Here is a 24,719-nt window from a genome sequence, read left to right as displayed (position 1 = left end):
TACCCCGTTTCAAAAGAGAGAGTTCACTTCCCTCCCACCCCCTGAATAACAGTCACTCGTTAAGCTCCCTTTGTGGCGACGAGTGAAGATAAGTTCATATATTTTTTACTAGGTCAGTATATACAAAAGAAATTAAAGATGAAAGGAGGTGGTTCCACTTATTTTCCCCTCGCGACCGAGCGCGCGGCGGCTGTGTACCTACAGACGGCACGGAAATTCAGCTAGAAATGAATATTAAAGCTGTGATTTCTATTAATTTTTTTTTTTCTGGAATTACCCAGAAGCAACTTTTATCTCACTTTCTAAGCTCTTATTCCCATTGAAGTTCTTATGTTCATTGGTTCCAGATAAGAAGTAGGGACTTTTAGGAAAACATTAGTTGTGGACCTGAGACTTGGGCACATATTGACGTAACGTGATATTAATGCAGAGTCTGTAACAAAGCAGCTCGCTTTTCTAAGCGTTTAGCAACGAAGTTGTGTCCCTTTGAACAGGCAACGCAGCCACAGTGTTGGTGAATGACAGGCCGGCCCTCCATCGCCCCCTTCGCCCACTCGCTGGTCATCAGAGTGTAGCTGAAGGGGACAGGACGAGGTCTCCAGACGATCACAGCAGCCACATCACATGAAAATTCTCACAGCCTCGCTGATGCCTTCGCTCCTGCCGTCTTTGTTGTTTTACACGTTCTCTGAGAGCTGCAGTCAAATCAAATCACAATGTTTCTCCAACAGTTTCATCACGGGGGAATATTTATTTGTTTAATTTAGGGCTGCATCGATTAATCGTGATTAATTGAATTAATTGTGATTAATCGTGACGAGTCGACTATTGAAATAATTGTCAATTGATTTAGTAATCGATTAATCAACACCTGCAGTCTACAGAATCAAAAAAGGCAATTTGCTGAAAACCCCCCCAACATATTCGGAGCACTAATTAAGCCAAAACTGTACAAGAAAATTTGGCAGCGTTAGCTTCACCTAGTTCAAATTCAGTAAAGGAATGTTACGTCAACAAGATATTTACGTTTTTGTTTATTTTCTTGTTAATTTGCATCTTTCAATGTCTTTTTAATAATATGTAAAACTGCTGAAGTGGTTAAATGGAAAAATCTGTAGTTTTTTTTTTTTTTTTTTAAAATCCAGTTAATCGATTAATTGTCTAATTAATCCATTACTAAAACAGTGGTTAGTTGCAGCCTTGGTTTCATTTAATAGTAACTCTTGTTGCAGCATCTCCTCACTCACACTTGTAGAGTTTACTAGTCGGTTGCTGATGATATAATGTCTAAAATCAGTTTTTCTTTTCTGCAGCTNTTACTAAATTCTTATCAATTCAGTCGTTTTAGTCAAAGTTTTTAACGACTAATTTCTACTAGTTCTGAGATCTTAATATAATTTAATGCAAATTTAGTCGACTACTATTTGATATCTCTGATGAATTAATCTCTTGGGTTCTCTGTTACATTTCCGGGGGGGGATTTTTTCTCTTTTTAGCTCAATGTAAACATTTTCTTATTATGGAGCTGAATTAAAGTTTTAATTTGCAACATGCAGACATGGACTAACTTTTATTTGAAATGGCTTTCTTTGGATTTAGTTCAGAAACTAGAAATCCTGAACTCATGTGCTTTTTAGGCACAGATCACATCTATCTTTGTTTCACGAGTTCCCACCGAAGAACAGACTGAATTTCATCAGCTTCCGATGTTCTGCTCTCTTTTTTGTTTGTTTAAGGAAATATGGGTCGTTTTGGTCATTCCCCATAAATCTTTACTTGCCGTCTGTCTGGTTTTCATCAGGGCAGCTGACACAAAATGTTCATCAAGAAGTGAGCTGCTTGTTTGCAGCTCACTTAACAGGTTTTCTTTAGGATTTACAGCGATGTCGATGAACGATTGTTGTTCATCGACATCAAGTGATTTTGCGTCACTTTAAGTCATTACCGTCTTGATTTGACACGTCAGCCATTTTTCAGCATTGGTCAGAGTCCACCAGGTATTTTTTTGAAATCTCTTGGGATTTCAGAGACGTCATGATGATTCAGCTAACCCTGCCTAACTTAGTGGAGGCTAAAGGTTGCTTCTCCAAGTCTTCATTGTTTGTTCCACTTGGAACATGTGTTGAAAAATTTGCCTGCCAAACATCCAGTTGGTATTTAGATGGTGTGTGATGGTTGCTATGGCGACTTGGTAACCTCCAACGTTGCCACTTCTTTGCTGTTGTTTTCCAACAGTGAGCTTTGGAGTCTCTGTTTAATCTAATTTACCATCCTGCTCACTGTGTCTGGCGTTGAGATAAATATTAGTCCTCCTACAGGCTCTGCTGCAAAGACACAAAATCTCACCAAGTATTTTTCATCTAGTTTCCACTGCAAATATTTTAGTACACTTGAAATGAGACAAAACTAACAAGCAACTTTTCAGCAAGATACAGAAGCTTGATTTAATTCAACAATTCCTTGAAATTGATGGGAAAGGTACGAGCTGCACTTAAGAAGGCATCAATACACTTTTTTTTTTGTCTTCTGATATCTGTGGTTTAGTATAGGCAGATAACAAATTTAGAGAAACGGTGCTGGATTGTCTTGAAATGTTTCCTTTAAAAAAAAAGAAAAAAAAAAAGTAGACAAATAAATGTACCGAATTATAAATTAATCTGATAACTTTGCACCAGCAAACGTAAGTACACCAAAAGCTTCACAATCTTGGTCAAACGTGTAAAACAACACAACTTTAATTGGTTCAGTCGGTGTAAATAATAAAGAAACTGAAGTTGATAAAAACAATACGTTGACTACTTTGGTCAAGCACGCAAAAAATAAACTGCAACAAACCTTCTGCCTTTATGGATGGGTCACATTGTAACCAGTACCTAATCTAGATTCTTCAATACTGGGAGCAATAATATCGGATCGGGGCACCTCTAGTTCAACTGACAGATCATTTCACTTTTAACATGGGAAAAATGTCTTGTGTAAGTGAAATAATCTTCTAGTGGATTCAGCACTTCTTATCAATACCAAGGAAATATTGACTTAAAACGAGCTCCAATATTTTGCTGAAAAGTTACTTGTAAGTTAGTTTTCCCTTATTTCGAGTGCACTTAAGCTTTTGTGTTTTTGCAGTTCAGTAGCAGTCAGAGGCTTAAATTTGGGCTACTTAGTCGCATTTAAACCCATGGAAACCAGAAGATTGGATTATACACCGAAGGTTTAAAGTAAAATATGAACAATGCTTTTCTTGCATTTATTCTGCCACTTGTGGTTTCGTTGAACTCCATAATTCCTTAAAGTATGTCCACTGAATCGATGCACTCAAATGAAAGATTGGATTTTTCGACATTTATCAGCCTAAGATGAAGCTTCTGCCATAAACACTGCATTTATTTCAGGTTTTTACTTTATTTTATTTTATTTTATTTTATTTATGTGATACAGATTTGTACCGGTACTAGTCTTGGTGTCGTCCATCTCTTCCAGGCACGACTGGTACCAAACAGACTCACAAGTCATCGTCACGGTGATGGCCAAGAACGTTCCCAAGGACGGCGTGCGCGTCAGCTTCACGGAAAGAGAGGTACAGAAGCTCACCGGCGCGGAGGCCGACACAGTCTGCCTTTTTCTCTACGTGCACGGAACAAAGACAGGTTATCTTCTGGAGTGTTTCCTCAGGGGGGCCCATTAGATGGGTCTCACATACACACACACACAGATGCAGACACCCACGTACACATGCACTCCTCCCCACAGACCCAAACATGCCTCCAGTGGTGCCTTGTTAACATTGCCCCCAAAGTACAGATCTAAGAACAATTTACCCTCCCTAGCTTCTCCAGCCCTCCTAATTGTCTATAGATGGGAGGCATAACTGATCTCGGATCAGCTGCGGAGCCCTTCAGAGACAAGCGCTCCTTTCTTTGACTTTTTCTCTTTTCGTTTCAGTCTTTCCAGCCTTCTCTCCGAGGGGGTAACTGCAGGGCACCCCAGGGAGCAGCTTTGTCTTTCCTAATAGAATAACAAACCCAGTGTACCCCGTTTCAAAAGAGAGAGTTCACTTCCCCCCACCCCCGAATAACAGTCACTCGTTAAGCTCCCTTTGTGGCGCCGAGTGAAGATAAGTTCATATATTTTTTACTAGGTCAGTATATACAAAAGAAATTAAAGATGAAAGGAGGTGGTTCCACGCTCTTGTTGCAGCATCTCCTCACTCACACTTGTAGAGTTTACTAGTCGGTTGCTGATGATATAATGTCTAAAATCAGTTTTTCTTTTCTGCAGCTTTCTGCACAGATACAGGTGGCGTCGGGCGAGGATTGTGACCTCCACTTCCACCTCCTGCACCCGATAGTACCGCAGCAGAGCACCTTCAAGATCCTCTCCACCAAGGTAGCGCTTCCAGGGTACCTTGGTACCAGGGCACCTGCCACGAGACACTCTCATACAAAAATCACGGTTTCATAACGCAGTCTGCTCGCATGGAAGTAATTGTGATCTAATTCATTTTTGTTTGTTGGAGTTGTAATCCCTTACTGTACTTATTACCTGTTGTGCCAAACTGTCGCTTGCCAACCCAAAGACACATGGAGGTTTTGTAGTGTGCCAGAGAACAAAGAGGAAAATAACAGCCCACTTTTGTTATTTATTTAATTTTTTTCTGGGTCAGAGTGACCGCAGCCAGGCGACATTCATACACGACATGATGAAAAGGCTTCTGACTGAGCAAAGTGCAAATTTGACGCGTTGCTGGATCAGAACGGTGGCGTCGCTTTGGCAGTATTTAGAAAAGCAAATAAAAGTTAAAAAAAAAAACCCCAACAACAAATGAGGTTCGCACCGATTCACACAAAAGTGAGGAATTCCTCCAATTAATCGGATCTTTCATTTCTTTTTCCTGTGGCCTTTCATTTTGTTTTATTTTTCTGTGAGGTGCTTTAATTCCTTTGTCGGGTAAAACAACGTTAAAGCGGGAAAAGAGCATGCTGATTTGAGTTTAAGCTGCTTACTGGGACCAGGGCTGATAATTACTGGGGCTGCTGCGCTGAGATCAGCTTCTTAATCTCTTCAAAAAATTAAAGCAGAATAAAGTAGGCTTTCCCTACCTTTAATTCCTTAATGCTGCTGAAGCTTTCTGAAGCTAGAGTGGAAACGGGGAAATCCACTCTCTATATACAGTGCTGCTCCTGTGCAGACACCAGCGAAGGTGCAAATCCATCCTCCCTCACACCCTTACACACACAAACACACACACTAGTATAATTTACCCGCTGAAAGTTCCTCTGCTCTCTTTAAGGTGATTACTGACCTAATGAGGAGGATGGCTACTGTTTTTTTCTTTAACTGTGCGCTAATTAGTGTGTGTTACAGATGTGGGCTAATGAATGTGCTGATTCAGGATTTATACCACTGTCAGGTTTTAGCCCCACAGATCAAGAAGCAGATTTTATCCAGCTTTTTTTCTTTAATCATCAAGGCTGTGAATGTTGGATCCCCTCCACCCCCTCCTCTCCTCTACCATGGCATTGATCTGCCCAACCCAGCAACATGGAGCTCTACTCTCTACTACAGAATCTTCCCCTCCCACATACAGATTTGCTTCTTTGGGTGTTTTCATACATGGTAATCCGGTAGACTTAGTTTCATTCGAGACCAGAATTTGCTAATTTTTCAGATGGTTCGGTTCTCTTTCACACTGTCAAACAAGCCAAACCTTTTGAAAAACCTGCTCACCTCCTCACCTGTGGTGGCGCTGCACCAAAATCCACTGAAGGAATCGACACCAAAACCTCTGAAGAAGACACTGACCAAAACTTTAACCGTTGTGGGATTTCTCATTTGTGGATAGTAGTGGACTACAGGCTATTTCTCCTGCTAGCGCTGGGCTCTCGCGTTTGTTTTGTTTCCGTTGGTTGCCCTGTTTTGTCTGCTGTAATCGAAGTTTGTTTGCCTATTAAGTCCTGTTTGTTTGGGGAGGTGTTGATGTGTAACTGAACTTTGGTGTGGACAAAAAAAGTGAATAAACCTAAGTGTCTCTGGTGCAGTTTGAATGCAGTATGAATGGAAGCGAACCGGAGACCGCTCCAAAAGTGTGAAGTGGACTATAATGTAACCAAACAAACCCTTGAGCCTATTGCTAGCAGCGAAAAAACGGTCATAGTCTTTTTGCCAAAGACAATAAAGAAGTCCTACAACCACTAAAATCTGACGCTACACCATTTTTATGTTTACATTTCGCGAAGACGGAAGTTGCGGTCGTGTTCTGAAGGTTTTCGTGTTGTTTCTTTCAGTGGTTTTTGGTGCAGCGCCACCACAGGTGAGGAGGTGAGCAGGTTTTCAAAGGGGTTTGGATCGTTTGACAGAGTGCAGCGTGAAAGAGAACTGCATCAGCTGAAAATTTATCAAATGTTGCAACTTTGACCCCCAAACAAACTTAGTGTACTGGACTATTAGGAGGGAAAACACCCTAAAAATGGCCTCAGTGGGAGAGTCAAAAGGAGAAAACTACTTCTGACTTAAGACAAAACAAAGACTTGTCTCACATTTACCCCCAAAAATACTTTGAAGACGCTTCCAGACTTTTAGGAAAACATTATTTGGAGTCATTAAACTAAAGTGAAACATTTGGTAAGATGTGTCTCATTCCATTAGATTGAAGAAATAACCTTAAGCAAACAGAGTTAGCAACCTTCCAATACGGTTGAATTAGAGCAGTTCTGCACAGGAGAGTGGACCACAGTTTCTCTGGAAAGACTTTAAAGATCCTTTGCCAGTTTTTGTAAACGCTCAATATCAGCTGCTGCTGCCAATAGCAGCGCAGCTGATATTGACTTTGGGAGGTAATTGGTTCTTAACAAACTCCTCATTTGTAAGCTAAATTTTTACAAAAGCTCTTTAAACTGTTAATGACGTGAAAGATCTGATTAAAAAAAGAAAGAGCTAAAAGCAGGATCCTGAAAGGAGCCAAATGTGTGTGTGTGTGTGTGTGTGTGTGTGTGTGTGTGTGTGTGTGTGTGTGTGTGTGTGTGTGTGTATGTATATATATACTTTAAAATGGTGGTGCTTTAAAATATATATATTTTAAAGCACCACCGTGAAACTACTGGAAAACTTCAGCTAAAAGTTCACCAGAATATTCTACTCATTTTGACACAATTATCAAACTGAAATCCCACACCAAGTCATACGGAGGAGAGGAAAAAGCAAATTTCTCGTGAAAGCATAATGTTACGGACTATATTAAGACAGGCGACCTTTATGAGAAATGAAAAAGGGATTTGTCTGAGATACACAAACCACCTACATAAAGGAAAGTGAGTGCATCAGAACCTCCTTTTGATTATGATGAGAAAACGGGTAAATCAAGTCGTGTGGGTTTTTTTTATTTTTATTTTTATATAATTGTCAAAGCAGTGACGAAGCTTTGTGTGACTTATCGACTTTAGCGTCGTTCTCCATCCGAGCAGCATGAGCATCAGCTTTAGAGGCGTTTTGTTTTGCAGATCACAAGCCTTTGAAGCCTTTTTTGCTTCACAGTGAATTTGCAGCAACTCATCACTGACGCAATAAGACAGAAAACCCCTGTCCTAATTTGTCCATAAAATGGACTTGGAGACGTCAGAGATGTGTTCAAGTCCATATATATTAGTTTTTTTACTGTTGTTATTCGTCAAGTCAGTTTCTCACAGAAACTGTGGTGGTGGAGGGGAGAGAAAATGGGAGAACTAGGAGCGAGCCTTAAAGATGCGGGGCGGCTTGCACTAATGCGACGCTTTGTGTGGTTAAACACGCCAGGTCTGCCTCTAACTCGTCTCGTGCTCGATTGGAGCGGCGCTGCCCAGCAGACGGGAAACGGGTGACTAAGACTCTGTGAACGCCCGCGGGCCACGCCGCTGACCTGTAAACATCAAATCACTTCCCAGCGAACAGATTCCTCCCCCCCGGCGTAACGCCGCCAGGCAGTCACACGCCGGACGGCACGACGCGTCTGCAAACATCAGGGGGGAAATCAATCGCTGCTTGTTTAGCGCTTTCTGAAACTTCTCCTCGTTAGAGAGAGAACCTCACTTGATGTGGTCACGTGTTCCTCGAAGCCCGCAAGCCCAGCCGAGGATTGAGAATTACACTTGGATGCACCGTGCCGAGGGAAAATCTTTTAGCTGATTTCTATGCAGTTTGCTTCAAAGATATCAGATTTTTCGTTGCAGCAATCTTGATCTTTACTTCTCCGAGGCTTCAAAAGTTGTTTTTTTTTTTTCTTCCTTTATTTTCCGTTCCACACACTTTCCCTCCAGTCCTATTACCACAACCATCACAATGCGTAACACAGTAGTTCAGAGGATGACTCTACAAATAACAAAAAAAAAATCAAGGAGAGTTGAAAGGTATCTGAAAGTCGTGGTTTAAGAAATAGGAAAACTTTTTGCTGAGTCAGTCGAAACAAATATACGTTGTTTTTTTTTTGTTTTTTTTTTAAATTATTTTTTCTCTTCTTGCCTCAAATTCTATTTTCTCATCTCATGTTTGAAGAAGGGAAAACTCCCGAGTATCTAAAGCTGAGGATACATCACGTCACGTTTCAACGGTGTTCAAAAAGTTCATGGTTTCAGCAGATTTTTGTGTGACGACTAAAAATTAAATTTAGTTTATTTATGTAGCACCAATTCACAACAACAACAACAAAAATCATCACTTTACTTACGTCACACATACATTCCAGTTGATCCCAGTTATCAATCAGCGCATTCAGCTCAGTTGATTGGTCAAATTTAATGAACTCATCGACTTGCAACATTCATGTAGCGACATTCGCTTGAGAGGACAGAACGGATACACAGAAAGAAACGGATGAACCGCGATTATCAGTCATTTTTCAAGTTTGTGGAAAGTGAAACGGTTAAAAGGAGAAGAGGCAGAATGATTAGTTGTTCCCTCATCCAGGAAGTCAAACAGGGGCACCTTCTATGGAGAGGCAAAAACATGACGTTAGCAGTCAAAGTGACAGCAAGTGATGCACGTTGGAGAGTAGTAGGAGAACATGATGCAGAAGATGTTAAGGGAATCACACACTCGTAAAAATGTCACACCACTGACGACTGATTCCTCTCAGGACGATACGGCAGAACCGTATGAAATGTCAAACCGGTTGAAGCCGACTGAATTCAACCAACTCTTGCACAAATTCTTGTGAGGACGGTTTACACACCAGTTGGTGGCTTCAGAGCGCCAAATTATTTGTTTTACTTCTGCCAGCAAAAAACAAAAAAAGTCTTAAGGAGAAGAACAGAGGGAAAAAGAAAACAAACATGGCCGATAAATGGGCTCTGTTTTCCACGTGTTTGGTTTGGTTTGCTCGGCTGCGACGGAGGTCTGGTCAGGGCTGTACCGCTCTCACTCTAACTGCACCATTTTTGTGCCAACTTGTCTGTCAAAAAATATATATTTAGTGTAGAGCAGACCGCTGGATGGATGATGGTTTAAAGCGTTCTGTGAGGAGCAGAGTCAGAAAGCAGAAAGGAGATTCTGCTTTCTTTCTCACAGAATTATTAATAAGAATTGTCCATAATTTGTGTTGTGCTTCCTCAGCTCTAGATGCACCACAAGAGATGTAAAAGAAAGCATGCCCTCACGGAGGAATTATTACTGAAAATCTGTTTTTTTACCCTACAAGTCAAAACCCAGGGATGATGCAAGTCCTACAGCTTGGTTCTGTTGCAATCAGTCCATTGATCTGACTCTGGATTCAGGTCAGAGCACATTTCCATCTTTGTCAGTAGAATTTTATATCTGTTATGAGAAATTAGAGTAAATTAAGTCATCTGCTAGATGTAGGAATCACACTGTCACTTCTTGAGCTGATATGATTATTAAGTCAGTTATGTACAATTGTTACTTCTTTTTTTTTGTTTACTTTAAAGAAAATGCATAATCTGATCAAGTCAATAATGAGCAAAACCACCACATTTGACACTGAGCCAATCATTTAGGGTTTTGGCTGCTCAGTCAGCTCAGTCCTCTCATACATCAATGGCTGCTGTCTAGACAGCAATATTAATATTTTTATATATATTTTCTTTATTTCTTCCAATTTGTCTTTGGTGGAAAAAATCCCTTCCTGAATCCTGGTTGTACTTTTCTTCAATTCTATGTTTATAGCAGAAAGTTATTTCTATTTCTGTGTCATACTTTATTATTTTCAAAACCGGTGCATTGTGTGTGTGTGTTTTTTTTTTTTTAAATTTATTTTGTTCTTTTTTTTACCGGTGTCAAAATCTTGTTCTTGGTTCAGAAATGCACAAAATACCAAAAAGCAGGAACGCAGATAAAAACTCCAACTCTTTACCACCCTGGTGTGCCGGTATTCATCGCCATGGCTACCTATACTTCCTATGAAGATATATTGTTTCATATTGACAGCTTGTAAAATCTCACTTCTCTCATAGATGTTTGATCGGGTTATACACTTTGATGTTGGAAATTATGCACATGGGTGAAGTGAATGCTACACCGCTGTGTCTGCGGTGCAGTTCTAGTCCTAACATACAGGCTGAAAGCATTTCTGATAGTTCAGTCTGACAGCAACCCCACCGGAGGAACGAAAGGGCGAGGCGGGGCCCTACGAACTCGAAAGCACACGCTGTATGTGCGGACGTAGCAAATAATAATATATATATAAAAAAGTAGAAGCTGTAAAGAAATTCGAAGCAGAGCGTTGCATAACCCGACGTCTCTATACCATGTGCTCTCTATCGGCTGTGGCTGACCTGCACAGGAGCTGGCCCTTCTCAAAAAAAAACAAACAAAAAAAAACACTTCCTTTTCACTCATTTCCTCACTTTTCCATGGCAACAGCAGACACTGCATACCAGAGGTGCACGTGGGTTGCAGCTTAAACAAGGGCTCAGTCTTAGAGAGGCTGCAGCTGAGGATGGACTTAGACTCCTTCTATTTAGTTTGCTCCCTCGCCCGTCTTTCTATATTTTGTCAATTCCCTGCACGCCCACGGTCATGGCAGCACAGCTCCGGTCACTCCTTATGTTTCTGGCTTATTTCAACACCTACAGACTCTGCGTCGAAGCTGGTTTTTTTTTTATTTTTTTTATTTCTTCCCTCCCTGGACTGTTTGTTCACAGGTCCAGTGGGCTCCTCAGGCGCCCCCCCTCACACTCACCCAAACACATACCACTTGCAGGTAATTGCAGCATTCAAACTCCTCAAACTTCCCCCTCACCTCATACAGGTGGAGCGCCGTAGACCCCGACTAACCGCCGGGCTTTCTTCATGCGTGTCTCATTTAACATTTTTGGTGCCCCGTGCGAAGCAGCTGGGGGGTGGGGGGATAAGAACACTGAAATGAACAACGGCATCAGCAAGTCGAGTTTCCCTAGATTGGCATGCATCCCTAATGAGCCCTTTAAAAAAATAAATAAAAGAAGAAGAAGAAAAAAAATAGAAAGCATCGCCCTCGGAGCTGTTGAGTCTCAACCAGTGTCTGACTGTAACAGGCTGCCCTGCACTGTGTTCACGCTTCATCTCCTTGCTGTCTTTAAAGACAACTTAGCAGGGGGAAGCTAAGCTGGGCTTCAGAGTACACACTCACACACACACACACATTCATGAATGAATGCAGAAGCAGAGCTGTAATCTTTCAACACACTTGTGCTATTTAAACTATTTTTTTTCCTTCTTTCTTTCTGTGTGTGTGTGTGTGTGTGTGTGTGTGTGTGTCTCTCGGTGTTGTCTATGGCACATTATCGTCAGTGCGACCTCCTCCCGTCCTCCCATCACAACAAACATCCCAACCGCAGGGGTCACCGCGACAACGGGGAGCCAATTACACACCAGTGTGTTTGATCAGAACAGACGGCTGATGCGCTCACACACGCACACACACACACACACGGATATAAAAACGCACGTTCACTCGTTCTACTCCGAAATCATCTCTTTCCTGCAAATAACTAAAGTGCCGTCTCCCTGCTTTAATTTGCACGCCTGTCAGTGTCTAAGAATGTTGATGTTTTTTTGTTTTTTTTTCAGGGAGATTGTTTGAAATCTTCCAACATCTGGGGGGAAAAAGAGGTTAAAGATGTTGGATGAAGAGTTATGTTAGAAACTCGGTGGGGAAGATGCTTATAAACACATGTGACAAATGACACGGGTCCCTTCTGTAAATAGCCTGTATTTGTGTGTGTGTGTGTGTGTGTGTGTGTGTGTTTTGCATAGTCCAGCCCCTGGGGTCCTGTGGGTGGTGGCCCCCCGATTGTGGCTGTGCTGTCACATCCCTTTAAGGACTGTCGCCTCGCCTGTCACACACACACACAGAGTTACACACACGTGTGCACGCTGCTCGGCCTGCCACGTCCCTTGAAAGGCAGGAAACTCGGATGTGGCAGGAGATTAATGTTGTATGGCCCAGGAGCACGCATGGCGGCGCACACGCCTCCACGCAGCCGGAGCCGCGGCTTGACTCCTGCCAAACTTAAAGCATTTTAAATATTTAGGGAAGAGAAACGGCACCAGCTAGTTTATTCTTTGTTTTTTTTAGACGACAAAAGACGACCAAAAAAAAAAAAAATCTCTTTATGTTGTTGCTAGTGCGAGAATTTCAAGCACTGCTTGAAATGTCTATCACACCACGTCGGTATGTGAGGAATGAAATCCGGATTCGTAAAGTTCTTAAAACAAAGTAAGATGAGACGGGAACCAAAGTGCCTTCTCAGGCGGATGCTGCGTCTGTCGAAAGCTTTAATGAATGTTTGATTTCCTTTGTGAAGCTGCTTCAAAACCCCAAGATTAGCTTGAGTTAGCTTCTCAAACACATATTGCTTTCAACAGAGATGGCTCCTGTCAGATTACTCTTTGGATTGATTACAAGTTGTTGCTTAATTGGTTTTGATTCTTTTTCTTTTCATTGTGGAAACAGCAATGTTGAATTCAAGCAGTTAAAAAATAAATCACAGTACTTATTTTTAATGGGAAATTAATCAAAGTTCAGTTTGTGCAGTCAGTGACCAATCATGGCAGCTCGGCTGAATTTCGACCAATCTCCTTAGCCCCATTCTGATGCACCTTCCTGACTCGCATAGTTTCTTGAAAGCTAAACTTTTAAGATAAAAGCATAGACATTACAGGGTTCCCCAGAGTGTATTATAAACCTGGCAGCTTTGTAGTTTGTGTTTACGTATTAATAATGTCTTCCATATCGCTCTGTAGATTTGAACACAGTTCATGTTGAGTTGAATGACCAACTTTGACAACTCCTCAGGACATGATTGTGTTTTAATTAAGGTGAATATTTCAAGAAGGCTCTTGAAATGGTTATTTGCACTACAAGAGTTAATATTAGGAAGGTTATTTGCAACTTTGACTGCAACGTTTTGAATAAGGTGTTGCAAACATAAGTAGTTTTAGGCCACGACAATAAAAAAAAAAAAAAAAGCATAGCAACAACCCGGAACTGATCTACTGCGACAAGCAGCTCTGAAACGCAACCAACGAATGAGACGGCAACCTCGGCTATTCAAATTTTAATCTGAATATATATGAAAGTTGAAGCTCAATGTTTAATTTTTTAGTTCTAAATTGGTCTCTCTAGAACTAGCAACCCTTGCTCCTCAGTAAAAGGTTGATAATGAAATAACACCTCATTAAAAACCAGATTTAGCTCTGTAGCCTAAACGCTACATGAATGCATATTTAATACCTAAACTTACAGGCCTCCACTGCTCTGCCCTCAAGTTTTTTTTGTGTGTTTTTTTTCCCCACATTAGCAATTAAAGTTGTGGATCTGTCATTTATTGGTTAAAAAAAAAAAAGCAGCCGATGTTGATTTGGAGATTTTGACACTGCTGTGTCGCTAGCTGGGCCCACTGCTAAAAATACTTATTGCTGAGCTCAAAGGTTTCCATCCAAGTCGTTCCAAGGCTCGGTGTGTTTGCCAGAGTTATGAACAGTATTTCGATGCATTAGAGTCGTGTGGGATGACAGCAGTCATTTTATGTACCAGTCAAGCCCTCCAGTGTTACCAGGGAAACCAGGATATATATGACTTGTGAAGAAGTTGAGGCATTAATTGAGAAACTTGAAGCTAAAAATGTTACTCTGAACGATTTTCCACGTCTATATCACTGTTTTTGTTTTTAAGCTGAATATGAGGTGCTATTTGCAATAAACCTGTTAGATCAAATATCCCATTTAACAATTTCACAAACCAAATTCCCTGTAAAGTGATGACTTGAGCGGATCCGGGGGTCCGTCGCTGTGGATGTTCCGTTTTTAGCCCCTGCGTGGAGCAGAAAGTGATGACGCGTACCAAAGCAGTCTACCGGCGTACAGCCACCTCGCGCACGCTAGCTCATCACCTCTAACAGCGATTGCACCGCCCGGTTCCCCTCGATCTGCTCGCCCCCAGCCCCCCAGCAACCGTCTGCCTCCACCCTCATAAATGAATCATCATGTCGCCCAGCAGAGCAGAAATGTTCCTTAATTGCATCGACATCACTGGATCTGTCTTTCGTGTGTCAAAACGCACACGGCATTAATAGGAGGGGAGAGGGGTCTCTCTCTCTCTCTCCCTCTCTCCCCTGCCATGTCAGTGCGACTCAGTGTCCGTGTCCTTTTCTTTGCTGCATTGTTTTCCTCCTCTACTATGTTCTCCGTGTGTAACGATTCGGATCAAATGCTGCTGTGTGGAATTAGGATCTGCCGCCTCTCCCCCTCCTCTCTCTTTCTCTCTCTCTCCCCCATGCCCCGTCTCTCACACCGGCCCTCTGGCTGACAGGCGTCTCGTTAGCGCGGTGTGTCTGTCAGTGAGGTTGGAGATTGAGCTGTGCCCCCGCATACCCCCGATGTCTCTCTCCAACTGTCTCTCTCTTTCTTTCTTTCTTTCTTTCCTTTCACTCATTCACAGGCTAAGTCGTTCCGCGGCTCCCCCGAAACAAGCGGCTCTTTCAGGCCTCAGTAATGATCCGATGTGTTGTGCTTATTTTCATCCACTTTTGGTCAAACGTTGTTGTGTGTTTCTCTCTCTCTCTCTCTCTCTCTTTGTTTTCTGTTAGGTGGAAATCAAGATGAAGAAGATGGACGCCATCAGATGGGAGAAGCTGGAGGGAGAAGGACAGGAGTCCAACATCAAACACTTCAATCCGAGTCAGTCCTCACCTTCGCTGTTTACGCTCTGTTTTTTTTGTTTTTTTTTCTTTTTTTACTTCACTAATCTGTCTGTATCTGGTCTCCTGTCTCCACTGCCGTCAGTCCGTCTCACTATCTTCCTCCTGAACCACTTCTTCTTGTTTCTTTCTGTCTCTGTGCGAAGATCAATATAAGCTCCTGTTTGTCTGTTCTTCACTAAAATGAGAGTGGGCAGTCGGGCCCTGCTAGAATCTTTCATTAGCGTGACGGCGAGGGAAAGGGAAGGTAGCGGCGGCAGCGGCGCGACTCGGTATTTCAGCCCACGCTTTCCTGCTACGGATGGGATTAAATACGCACGTAGTTGTGTCGGTGGGGAAGGCAAAGTCATCGTTAAGTGGGCATCCTAACTATTTTTCCACTGCCCAGATTTTTTTTATTTTTTTATTTTTAACCAGGGCATGCTTTTAACTTGTGATGCGTTCGAACATATTTGGGAATTTTTTATGAAACGTGTCCACACTTGGCCTGAATCTGTCTGCTGCCGCATTTATGTAAATCTGCGTCTGGATTACTCGTCCTGCTCTGCCTCTCCATCTCTTTCTGGGATTATAAGCTGATCTTTTTACATCCGGAGAAAACAGAAATCAAATCTCGGGGTGATTGTTTGCCAAATGAGTTAATTCGTTCAGCCTTGCTGGGTGTGTTCTAATGAAACCATTAATGGTGAACTCCAGTAAAGTTGACATTTTGGTTCAAGTGGTTGCATACCATTTGAACTTTATCACAGAACTACAAGCTTCAGTGTCATTTGTTGAGTTTTTAGGTGATGGACCAACAAAATAATGCATAATTGAGAAGAGGAAGGAAAGTGATGCTTCTGTTTTTAACATTTCAAATTAGAATCTACTTGTTTCATCAGCAGGGAAGTTTCCAAACCTGGGCTTTATGGAAGAAAGGCAAGAAGAAACATTTTCTGGGGGGATTAAAAGAAACATTTCAAATGTCATAAAGTTTGCCACAAGCAGGCCCGGCGTAATCGGGTGGGCGTGTGGAGGGCCGAGCCCAGGATGGGTAATTGAAATTCAATTCAATTTCAAAAAGTTTTTATTGATTCTAAGGGGAAATTAAATAACCTAAACATGTGCGCCTTCAAGATGATCTCATTTGACATTTCTCTTAAACAAAAACAAACAAAAACAACAACAATTTTTCATTTTCATAATATCAAAACAGATCCCGGCTACAAAAATTGGTAAAATTGGAGTGAAGCATCATGTTTCACTCACAAACAGATTATTTCTCACACGACTTTCTAACTTTTCATTAAAGAAATAGACAAAAGATACTGGAAACACAAATTTCTAAGGTTTTTGCGACATGTGAGCTAAAGTTTATGCTGATCATAATTCCTCTGCATTTCACAGTTTAAGTCTTTGATTTATTTTAACAAACAACCTGGTTATTTAATTTGAAAAGTTGCATAGATGTTTCTTCATACAAATGAAAAAAACAAAAAAAAAACATGCTTACTGGCAAACATTTCAAAGAAGGCGCTACGATCAGATTAAACCAAAATTATACTTTTGGCTCTACATGAAAAAGGTGCTGATTGGTGGAAAAACTAACACTGCAGTTACAAATACGAAAGCATATTTTTGTGTGATTTGAAATGTAAAGAGAAATGAAGTGGTAGAGTCTTAGCTTATAAAACAAATTTGATTATATTCAGAGACTGAATGCAAAATGAACGCCACACTTTTCAGATTTTTACGATGAAAGCAAAGCGTTATTTTTTGCTCCCTCTTCAAAATGAAGGCCTACTTATTGTTGGTCTGCCTCGTAAAAAACCCAGTAAAACGCACTGAGGTTTCCACTCACAACCAAGCGTGAAAAAGTTAAACCGTTCTGCTCTTTCTGTCTCCTACCTTCTCAGATTTTCCCCACCTTAACATTTTTCATCTTCAGTAAACTAACATTTCAAGTTCTTCTCTTTTTCAGATCAGTACCCGACGTCTTCCCACTACACCCACAAGTGGGACAAGATGGTGATGGACATAAGCGAGGAGGAGAAGAACGAGAAGCTGGAGGGAGACGCGGCGCTCAACAAGCTCTTCCAGCAGATCTACTCGGACGGCTCGGACGACGTCAAGCGGGCCATGAACAAATCCTTCGTGAGTACTCGCTCCTGCGGTGACGCGGCTTCACGTTTGTCAGAGTTGACACCTATTAAACACAGCAAATAACACAGGAAAGACAAGAGAAAGTTAGATTCTGAATACTCGCGAGGAGAATAGACAGAGATGTGCTTTCAGTTACAAATCTCCTACTGCTGTGAAGCACATTTGCCTGCCCCTCTCTTTTTATTGTCTTTAGGATCCCTAATCACAGAGAGCGCTGTAACTCTAAATGGAGGGGGAAAGACACTTCATCACACAGTCACAGCGCCAAGATTATCACTAACTAACAACACAATCTATCTCGCACTAGCTTATCTAGTTCCTGACCCAGGATCAAACAGGACAAGTTGTGAATCTTCACGGCGATGGTTTTATAGAATCTAAGAGGTCAAAGCAGGGCGTTCTGTGAAGAGCTGCTGTCACTGCTCTTCTTCAGAGAGGCCCTCTGAGAAAGGAAATCAGAGTGATTAACATTTCAGAAACATTTCTTAAAAGATATGACTAAAACAAATAAGAGTACATAAACTAAGAACATATAAAACAGTATAACAAATAGTTGATAATAATACAATTTACCTAACAACGTTCGCTCATAGTGTAAACTGCAAAAACCTAAGCGATGCCACGCGTTGTTCTTTACAGGTCATTTTTTTCCCCCAGGTGTGCAGAAAGGAAGCACTTTTGTCATCACTCTTGTATTGATCTTTCTGAGAACTTAAAATAAATGAAATAGAGTTTCAGGTCCACTCTACATAAAAATGTAATAAATCTCGTGGCTGCGAATGTTTCCTCGTCTGCATTCATCCGATGAAGGTCTTATTGTAGTTCAGAGGCGGGAAGAGCTCGATAAGTGTCTGAGGGGGCGGGAAAATCAAAGAATCACGACGAAATCCTCTAAAAGTCTGCCTTTCCTCCTCTTCTGTTTATAGCGAGCTGCTATGTAGATGTTTGTGGAGACCGTGAGGAGAAATAGAGAAATATCTTGTAAAATAAAGGTGGCTTAGATATTAAAAATGATGGGTTTGACTGGATCACTAGGAGTTTTTGTCAACATCCCAAAATTGTTTAGACCTGTTGCAATAAGCAGTAAATCAATTAATCGCATGATAAATTAAAACAAACTCCTTTTGCATAATTTATTCTTTTTGTCTTTTCTCTCTTTTTCTTCCAAAAACTGATAAGTCTTCAGACTGCACGTTTTTTGAACATCAATTTTGTTTATAGATATTTCCTAACTCATTTTATTTTTTGTTTCTGTTGTTTTGTGTATTTATTTTGGACATTTGAAATGTCTTCCAGTGTTAAATGTTCATTAGAATTTAAAGTTTTAAACTTTCGAGAACGTGTTCTTTCATTATTATCACCCTCGCCACGATATTCCTTAAAAATGCTCTCAAAACAGCAGCATTGTCGTTTATCACTGTGACTTCTCTGAGAATTTATCGTCCGGCAAAATCTGTCACTGTGACAGACTCCGTCGTTTGGAGTAGAAAAAGAAAAGTCAAACCAAAATCAAAAAGTCGCAAACATCCATAAACTGTTAACGTCATGTTTTATTGGACCACATTTCTCTGCATTTCTCTGTGCAAGTGCATTTAAATTCCTTTAAGATTAAACTGCTACTGGAAACAAAACTACCGCCCAGTCACAACTGGATGACATTGACGGTACACATGATGAACTGCTGTTTTTCCTTTTCATTTAGGTAATTGAATATCTTGAGTTTGCCTTTTTTATCCAGTCTATATAATTTACCTGCGTTAAGCAGACCTAGAGAAGCTGTTTGGCATTGAACCGGAACTAAAGGTCAATTCATTGCACAACCTGAGGAACAAATGCAGAGAAAACCTAACTACTGCATTTATTAGGGCGCCAAGGTTCTTGACCCAGCCATCAACAAAAGTGGTGTGTGCCTCCGTAGGCAGTTGCCATATCAACGGCCTTTACTGCAGACAAATACTTTGGTTCGCTTTAAAAGAAAAGCCCGTGCAGGTGTTGAGATCCGTCTCTGCTGCAGCCACGTTTGAGTCGGTCTGTTTCTAACCAGGTCTATTGTCATGTGCACAATCCGCAAAACTGACTCTTATAGGACGCTTGTGGTATGCCGTCGACAGAAGGCATTGTAATTTTTTTCCCCAAAAAATATTTTAGGGGTTTTCATGATTTATAATGAAAGGCTGCAGCATCTCCCGGTCTGTGATGTTACTTCCTGTGTACATATAGACCTCAGATAGTGGAAGATGAATGTGCAGAAAGCTCTGCAAGTTTTTGTTCACATGGGATTAAGTGGAACCACATGGAAATGTCTTAAACTCAGAATGATCAACAAGTCCCATCAAAACAGAGAGGAAGCATGCTATCTGTTAGCCTAGCACTTCAGCAAACTGCTTTGTGTGCTACACTCTGTCAGCAGGAGCAAAGACATGAGTTTATTAAAACCTGCTGATGTCTCAGAAATAGCCTTTTTTCCTCCAAAGAGATCCGGGGCTTAATCAGAACCCGTCTAGAGCTGGTTCTGAGTCGGTTCTAAACAAGGGAAGCGATGGGTTTAACATCCAAAGTTATTCAGAGGATTTGGAGAAGATTGTATATTGCAAGGACACTTAGCCACACAAATCATATTATTTACCTCAGTATCCATGGAAACAGATGTTGTATCCTTATAGATAGATAGCTGGATAGACCAAATGTATTTCTTTGTCTTTTTTCTGTCTCTTTCTTTTTGACTTTGTCTTTAATTTTCTCTTTCTTTTTTTCTGTCTCTTTCCTTCAGTTTGTCTTTCTTTCTGTCTTTATTAGCACCCACAGGAGAAATTCGTGTTAACCCTGTTTTTGAAGTGGTTTTTTATGAAGCCCTCATATTCCCTATCAGCCGGTCTCTGAGCCGATCGGAACCAGCGGCTCGGTTTATCACCACCACCTGGCAATAATAAAAGACGGGCGGCAATCGGGACACGAGTCTCGAAATAACATTAATGGATTTTGCTGAAATTGTCAGTTTTAAGCTCAGATCTGTGTTAACGTATTGATCTGCACAAACGCTGCAGCATCAAAAGAAACATGGGAAGCATAAGAGAGGCTGATGCTTACCCAACGTTTCTCAGTGTTTAGATCTTTGTCTTTTTGTCTCGTCTTAAATTAGACAACACAAATTATTTAGCTGTTGGTAGGACAGGTTTCTAACCCTTGTCCCTTGTTTTAAAACCATCTAAAAGAAACTGATTCTGGAGTTTTAAATATGGTCGGAGTTTTGTTGATTGGGTGTTGGCCTGCATAAACCATCACTAGCTCCTATAAAAAAAAAATGGTTCTTTCAACTGACCTAAAAACCAAGCGTAGAAATGGTGTTGATTTGATGACTGAGACTTGTCAACAAATCCCTAATTGGATCCTGATTATTATATCCTGATCATTCCTAATTAAAAAAAAGACTTGCGTTTTTCCCTCTTAGTCCACTTAGCTCACCACGTTCTGCCTTTTTAGCTCTCATTTGTACATCAGTAGTCACTTCTTGCAGGTAATCTACAGATACACACAAGACAAACACAGATACCTACAGCCTCATTTTATTGGTAATTGCAGCTGCACAAGCAGTCGTCTGTCTGCTGTTTGGGCTCAAGGTTGGTTTTCCTGCTGAAAACCCAGCAGATCGATGTGAGTTTTAACAATTTAAAGGACCCGGGGAATTCCAAACGCACTCCGAGCGTGTGCAGAAAATAACCCGTTGTAGTCCTTTGAAATAAAACGAAGAAGAAACCTCTAATGTCAGTCTCTGCGCGTTTTGTGGAGAGCTGACCTTTTGATAGAGGCAGCTCTGGTCTTTTCACTCTGTAATAATCTTAAGTAATGTTGATGCCGGCCGCAGATTGACCATCGCCAAATGCACGTTAATGACAGAGACTCGGGCTAATTTGGATTCTGAACTCAGACTAAAAAAAAAACAAAAAAAACAGGCTTTCTTCTCGGTGGATGTGTAACACGCTCACACTCCTGAACCGACAGCGACCCAGAGTCTCTTAAAGAAGACATCCATCTGCACTTATCTACAGGGATTGATTTATCACCGGCTGTAAGAGAGGAGCTGAGTGCAAAGTTCACACGACCCAAAGTCAAAACCACACAAAAAATGGAAAATGGGGGGGAAAACTCCGTTTATAGAAGATTATTTTATTTGAGGGAAGCTGCACACGTCATAAGGTTTCAGCCTTAAGAGAATCATTCACCGTCGTTCCCAGCAGAATTAACCTGCGACTCTTTTTAACATTCATGCCAAGTAGGTGTTTGCTCCAACATTCACCAGCGCTAGAGCAGTGTAAGCATCCGTTTACATTGCAACGCCGGCGCTCAATTAAAAAAAAAAAAAAAAAAGCCAGGGAAGGGAAGGGTGGTGGAAATAAAGATGTAGCAGTGGAGAGTGTTTCTCTAGTCGCATTGATTACTGCGAGAGCGTCTTCACACGTCTGCCCAGAAAGACCCAGAACACGTCCTTCCACCGACTCAGAGAGCAGACTTTAAAATACTGGTAGTGGATAAATCACTGAACGGCTTGGCACCGCAATACATTAAAGATGTGCTGTTGTCATACTGACCTTCCAAACCACTCAGGTCTTCTGGTTCTGCAATCATTTCATTTGCTCCTCAAATCTGGAACAAACTTCAAGAAACCCGCAAAACTGCTGAAACTCTGAGCTACTTTAAATCAACTCTAAACCCTCCTGATTAGAGTTGCCTTTGATCTGGTCACAATATTTTCAACTTCTCTTTATTTCGCCCTTGAATTGTATTTTTGTTTGTTTTCTTTTATCACTTTGTAAAGCTCTTTGAACTGCATTGTTGCTGAATTGTGTTAAACAAATAAACTTGCCTTATGATTTAACATCATTTTCACATAGAGCCACGTTGGTGTGGATTGTCAATGAATTATCAATTAAATTCTCAATTAAAACAGTTTGTTTATATATGCGTTTTCTCTGGTTACTATTAAAATCAGTTTGGTGCACTTAAACATTACATTGTGACAAAAAAAAGTAAAAACAGGAGAAATCTACCACAACTGATAGCAATATTATATTTATGTAGCCAGCTCCACTTTTACTGGAGTAGAATGAACCTTTATTTTTTGCATTTTTGGCACATTATAACAAAACTGAAATAAGAACTTTAAAAACAAACTTATAGTTATCTGTTTCTCCTCCCTGTGCAGATGGAGTCTGGTGGTACGGTCCTGAGCACCAACTGGGGCGATGTTGGCACGAGGAAGGTGGACGTGAAGCCACCAGATGACGTGGAGTTCAAGAAATACTGAATGTTCCCCTGTGTCCCTTTTTTCTTTCTTTTTTTTAATTTTTTTTTTTTATAAACATTGTCTGTCTACACATTTGCCCACCTGAGCTCCTTCGGGATCCCTCGTTGCACAACGGTGCTGCATTCCCATTATCTCTCCACCGAAAACAAGCTTATCAACTGATTGGGTTTGAAATGTGAATGATCTGGTTTTTTTTATTTTATTTTAAGAGGCCGATGGACTTAAAAAGGGAATCGGTAGACCTGAAATGCAGCTATTCAGCCTTCAGATGAGTTTTCTCTAAACAGCCACAGCCTTTCTGTTTAGAAGCCTTTTCTCAATTTGCCGTCTTCAGCAGAGTGTAAAAAAAATGTACAATTGCTTAGGATAAGAACTACAAGTGAATTATTATTTTTTTCTTCCTGTGAAGAGTCTGCACCAGTGCTCTGTTTCTTGACTCGTCTGCCAATGGCTCAGCACATGGCGTTCCATCAGTGTGACTCAAGCCTCATTGTAAATAAAAAAGATTTCTTGTTTGGGCTGTAAATCTGTGTACTGTGTTGTTACTGTCTGGAGTCTGTTGCGAACCGGACGGGAAGTCCCTGAACGCATCACTCAGACTCGAAGATGGCAACGTATTGGGACGGGGAGGGGGAGCCGCGTGCTGCGATTATACGCCGGCAGCGGTGAAATGTGGTCTCACTGATACGAGAGCAGGCGGTTGAGATACGGCTGACGCCTTGAGGACAGGGTTTACTTACTGCAGCGTGATCGGTATCGAGACGGAAGAAGCTCCCCCTCACCTCAGGTTGTTTGTCCAAGGACGAGGATGCAGCCGAAGACGAGGGAAGCGTTCGTGCTGTAAATGCACAGGGTGTCGATGTATTTTTTTAAGAAGTCTTAAATTGAGGCTTGTCTTAAATTGATTTAAAAAAATTAAGTTGGCCTTTAGCATGTTGATTGCAGCTCTTAAATTTTGTCTGGACAGGACTGTTTCATCTTGTATATTAGAGGCCGCCAAATCGATACAAAATATTGATAATATCGATACCAAGACCTTATCGGCTCGATATTAGAGTGGTAAGATCAATGCTTTTGTTCCAGTTTCCCTCTTCAAATTTAGTTTTATTTTTGCATTGCAGTTTCTAAACTGTTCTACCTGAAAGATTCTGTAGTGATTTGCTAGAATTATCTTTTTTTTTTTTGCACTTTATTTAGGAAAAATGCACACAAATCAAGTTAATATTATTCAAGTATTTCATAGACACTTTAATCCAAATTGTGTCAAACCAGAAAACCACCAGAAAGTCAGATGTTTGATATCAAACATAAAAAGTATCTGTATTGTTTTCGCCACTATGGGCGATACCAATATGCAGTATCGCACACCTCTGTTGTATATTCCATGTAATTTTTTTGTTGCAGGTTTGAGTCAGACATCTTCATTGTGTTCTGTGATTTGAAACGGTTGAGGCTGCTGCTAGCTAGCTGCTAATACTCCCTTGCTAGCTAGCTAGCTACCTTTTGTGTCCATCATGGGTAAGTTCAAATTTATTGCCAGTTATATAAATGAAGTTTGGATATTTCTGTGGAAATACAGGTATTAAATTTTATTCACAATGCTCTTAAAAAGGTCATTGTGAGTTGGTGAAACGGGCAGAGACCCGGTATGCAGCAGCTGCAGCTGTGAGGGGGGGCGTCCTACCAAGCCAGGAGAGCATTAATATGGATCAGCCTCCCTAACCACATCATCAAGCCTCTCACACTGAGTTAAGTGTTAAATTCATCACACATCGTTTCATCTCTCCTGATGATCAAACAGCCATTTGTGACTCTGGATGGAACTCTTAGCTCCGTGACACTTTACTTTTCTCTCTCTCTCTCACTCACGCACTCGCACACACACTCCTCTAGTATCCTTCACACACACAAAAAACACACACCGCCCCCATCCTTACCCCCTACCCCTGCCCGAGGCGGCTCTGCAACATCAAAAGGAGCTAAGCGCTTTGCATCGTGGGTAAGATCTGGGAGCGTGACGGGCTGCAGAGTCTTTAGTCTCATTAAAGAGTTCTAGATCTTCGACTCTCACATTAAAGAACTCTGGAAAAACTTTCTGCTGGGGCCTTTGG

The 24,719-nt window shown here is 41.2% G+C and overlaps 1 protein-coding gene across 2 annotated transcripts in view; it reads left to right on the top strand.

Annotated features, from left to right (window-relative positions):
- sugt1 (SGT1 homolog, MIS12 kinetochore complex assembly cochaperone) overlaps positions 1 to 23,134 on the top strand; it is a 33,989-nt gene extending 10,855 nt beyond the window's left edge. For both annotated transcript variants that reach the window (XM_007571706.2, XM_007571705.2), the window contains exons 9-13: positions 3,481 to 3,577; positions 4,279 to 4,386; positions 15,054 to 15,144; positions 17,125 to 17,297; positions 22,507 to 23,134. In XM_007571706.2, the coding sequence (XP_007571768.1) occupies positions 3,481 to 3,577; positions 4,279 to 4,386; positions 15,054 to 15,144; positions 17,125 to 17,297; positions 22,507 to 22,608 (571 nt within the window). In that variant the 3' untranslated portion in view covers positions 22,609 to 23,134. The remainder of the gene's footprint in view (positions 1 to 3,480; positions 3,578 to 4,278; positions 4,387 to 15,053; positions 15,145 to 17,124; positions 17,298 to 22,506) is intronic.
- Positions 23,135 to 24,719: the final 1,585 nt, after the last annotated feature.

This window comes from Poecilia formosa, unplaced genomic scaffold (assembly GCF_000485575.1).
Source record: "Poecilia formosa unplaced genomic scaffold, Poecilia_formosa-5.1.2 Scaffold285, whole genome shotgun sequence".
NCBI lineage: Eukaryota > Metazoa > Chordata > Actinopteri > Cyprinodontiformes > Poeciliidae > Poecilia > Poecilia formosa.
This window is presented reverse-complemented; position numbering and strand designations above follow the sequence as displayed.